Source organism: Sinocyclocheilus rhinocerous, unplaced genomic scaffold (genome assembly GCF_001515625.1).
Source record: "Sinocyclocheilus rhinocerous isolate Xijiao unplaced genomic scaffold, SAMN03320098_v1.1 scaffold308, whole genome shotgun sequence".
NCBI lineage: Eukaryota > Metazoa > Chordata > Actinopteri > Cypriniformes > Cyprinidae > Sinocyclocheilus > Sinocyclocheilus rhinocerous.
In genome coordinates, this window is record NW_015664994.1 from 1,420,173 (window position 1) to 1,423,487 (window position 3,315).

Here is a 3,315-nt window from a genome sequence, read left to right on the forward strand (position 1 = left end):
TCCTTACCCCATGAGGCAAGATCTTGCACGGAGCTCCAGACCCAGGCCGATTGATAGTCGTTTTGTATTTCTTCCATTTCCGAATAATCGCAGCAACAGTTGTCTCCTTCTCACCAAGCTTCTTGCTGATGGTCCTGTAACCCATTCCAGCCTTGTGCAAGTCTACAATCTTGTCTCTGACATCCTTTGACAGCTCTTTGGCTTGCCCATGGTGGTGGGAGAGGTTGGAATGGAAGATACAGATTGTGTGGACAGGTGTCTTATACACCTAACGAGCTGACATTAGGAGTAACTTCTTAAAGTGACAGGACTAATCTGTGTTCCACTTGGGCACATAACCAATCTGTGGGAGCCAGAATTCTTGCTGGTTGGTAGGGGATCAAATTCTTTTTTCACTCACTGAAATGCAAATCAATTTCTAACCTTTATATAACGTGTTTTTTCTGGATTTTTTGGTTGATATTCTATCTCTATCCGTTAAAATAAACCTAACACAAAAATTACAGACCCTTAATTTCTTTGTAAGTGGGCAAACTTACAAAATCAGCAGGGAATCAAATAAATATTTTCCTCACTGTAATGCTCCAAATGCCAAATACTAAAAAGGGAAACAATACTGTGGAACAATGATTAATCACACAATTCGCTCTTTGTGAATCAAAACTCAAAAGTAGGGGTGCACCAATCCGATATTCAGTATCGGTATCGCTCCGATACTGGCATTTTCTGTTGGATCGGGGTATCGGTCAGACGAGACCGATCCAAATCCGATATAGTGCGTATAGTATACTATTCTGTGTTATTATTAAGCCCCACGAAAGCCACAAAAACATTATAAAGCACCGTAAAGTTTTCATGCACTATATTTCAAGTGTTCTGAATCTTTTCCATAGTTTAATGTGAGGTACAGATGAATATTTAAGTCAAGTTCACGTAAACTCTTCTCTCCGCAGCGGCTGTCTGTCATCCTCCATTCAGCATTCAAACTGTGTGTCATGTTCGGTTATGACAGTCAAGAAGATGAAACCCTCTCCAAGATGATTAAATGTTCCTAATGTTATACTTGATCTGTAAATAAAGATAAATGGTTTTGCATAAAAGGAATTTATCTTGCTGGAATTTCGTGCCGTTTCTAAATCGTGTACATTTCTACCGGATATCTGGTTAGATCACAAGACTGGAGTAGAGAGCACTATGAATTTTTTGTCACCAGCACAGTAACTGAAATTTAAAACTGTTAAAAGAAAAGGCTCAATAAACTAACGCACATATTTTATACACTACGCATCAATATCTCTTCACTTTGTGCTTTGAACTTCTCTATTCTGCGCGCTGCGACTCCATGTTGCTTCAAGCGCGTCATTCTGTGCACGGGATGCGCATAAGCGCTTTGAGCCGCTCTGTATTTGTAGCCTTTAGTATCATAATACTTTTGCGCAATGAAAGATTATAAATAGCATTTCTTGTTCGTCTTCTCTATCATATGTTGCTGCCTAATTACTCTGCTATACATTTAAAAGAAATGTCTTTTAATTTATACAGTAGTCAACATTTGAAGTGGATCAAAAAAGTTAATCAAAGTTGTCCTAAGACAAGAACGGGTATTGTTTTGGTTTTAGGACAACTTTGATGAAAGGTTTTGATCCACTTCAAATGTCGAGAAGTGGTATCGAGCCATCCCTACTCAAAAGAGCTTTAGAGAAGCACCTCGACGTGAGATATTTCGGCGGCCTTTGCTACAGATTCAAGTATTCACACAAAGACATTCTGAACTGCTTTTTACAAAACATTAACGGTTTATTATTAAGGAATTTGGAGTATAAGCACCTGAGCTGGGTCTAGAGTCGCAGTCAAGCGGTGTGGTGCTAGGAAAGTCTGGAGTGGGAGAGGACAGCAGATCAGATGGGATGTCCCAGGACAGTGTAGACCAGCGTGAGCTTATCCCCTCTCCTGCAGTGCCAAGGCAAGACAGATCAGGGTTTGCAGAGGACAGACTCTGAAACAGATGGAGGAGTCATGTTACTACAGGATAAGGTGATGACACAAAGACCTTGTTTACACCTGGTATTAACATATGATCATGATGCATGTGAAAGCATTGCATTTGTAGCTCAACACTAATCCATCATGATGCATCCCAGGCAGTAGTGAAGGACAGCCTACCCACCTGTCAATCGATTTTTAAGAAACATTCTAGAAGAAAATAACCATCTGACTGAAAAATCTGGAATATGCAGACATGAACACGCACACATCATTACAGAACATCAATGCCTGATATCAATATGCAGTGACAAACAGATAATGTGCACACAAACAAATGTTAAAAGTGCAATAGGTGATTGTCTTCAGAAACATTTTTTGTTATGCTGGTTGCCCGATAGCAATCATTAAGTTAAGTGGTCTAAATGTATTTGTCTGTATTTATATATTCTGTGGAAGGTGTAGGATCAAGAAACGTTCGTCCAATCGGTCCGAGCGTTTTAATATGCTTTCCTACCCGCCTGTCAACGTATGTATTAGCATACCTCTGTGCACCGGGTTCGCACAGACAGGATACATCATCAGCGCGTTCACGCACGCTGTGCAGACAGAGCAAGGATGGCAGTGGTCTGTGAGCGTAAATGCGTTCAGGGGGCGTGGCTTTGGACGGCGATTGCAGGGAGGGTGGGACGTTCGCTTTCAGTGCTATCAGGCTAAAGTTAGCATTTTCCAAGATCTCCTACTGCACCTTTAAGTTAAAGGGATACTCCACCCAAAAAGAAAAACTCTCATAAGTGGGTTCATGAGTGTTGTGAAGCACTACATCAGATGGTATGTAGTTTAAAACTTTTAAAATATTAGTATTTTTCTCACACACACCGATCGTTTCGCTTCGGAAAACATTGATTCATCAGTTGGTTTCACATGAATTAGTCATTTTTACTTTGTGTGGTTTTTGAAGTGTTAGCTTGGAGGGAACCTGAAAAAAGAATGTCATATACATTTGGGACGAGCATTCCCATTAGGGCTGCACGATTATTATTCCCTTGAAATTGTAATTGCGGTTATTAATTACGATTATCACAGTTCACACTGAATGATGTTTATACCATTGTTTGATGCAACTGCATGCCGTATTTTTATATGAAAATAAACAAGCTGAAAACACTAACTGAAAAACCTTACTGAAAAACTCTTAGTGCTTTTCTATAGTATTAAGCCTCAAATGTCAAATATACTGTACATCGGATTGGTTTCTTCTTTAAATTATAAAAAAGTAAAAATATGAATGGTATTATAATGTCATACTAAAACTAAAATTAAAATAATGGG

The 3,315-nt window shown here is 39.3% G+C and overlaps 1 protein-coding gene across 1 annotated transcript in view; it reads right to left on the bottom strand.

Annotated features, from left to right (window-relative positions):
• LOC107730670 (dapper homolog 2-like) overlaps positions 1-3,315 on the bottom strand; it is a 14,889-nt gene that overhangs the window by 5,402 nt on the left and 6,172 nt on the right. Inside the window, exon 2 of the mRNA XM_016541534.1 lies at positions 1,828-1,996. Coding sequence (XP_016397020.1) covers positions 1,828-1,996 — 169 coding nt within the window. The remainder of the gene's footprint in view (positions 1-1,827; positions 1,997-3,315) is intronic.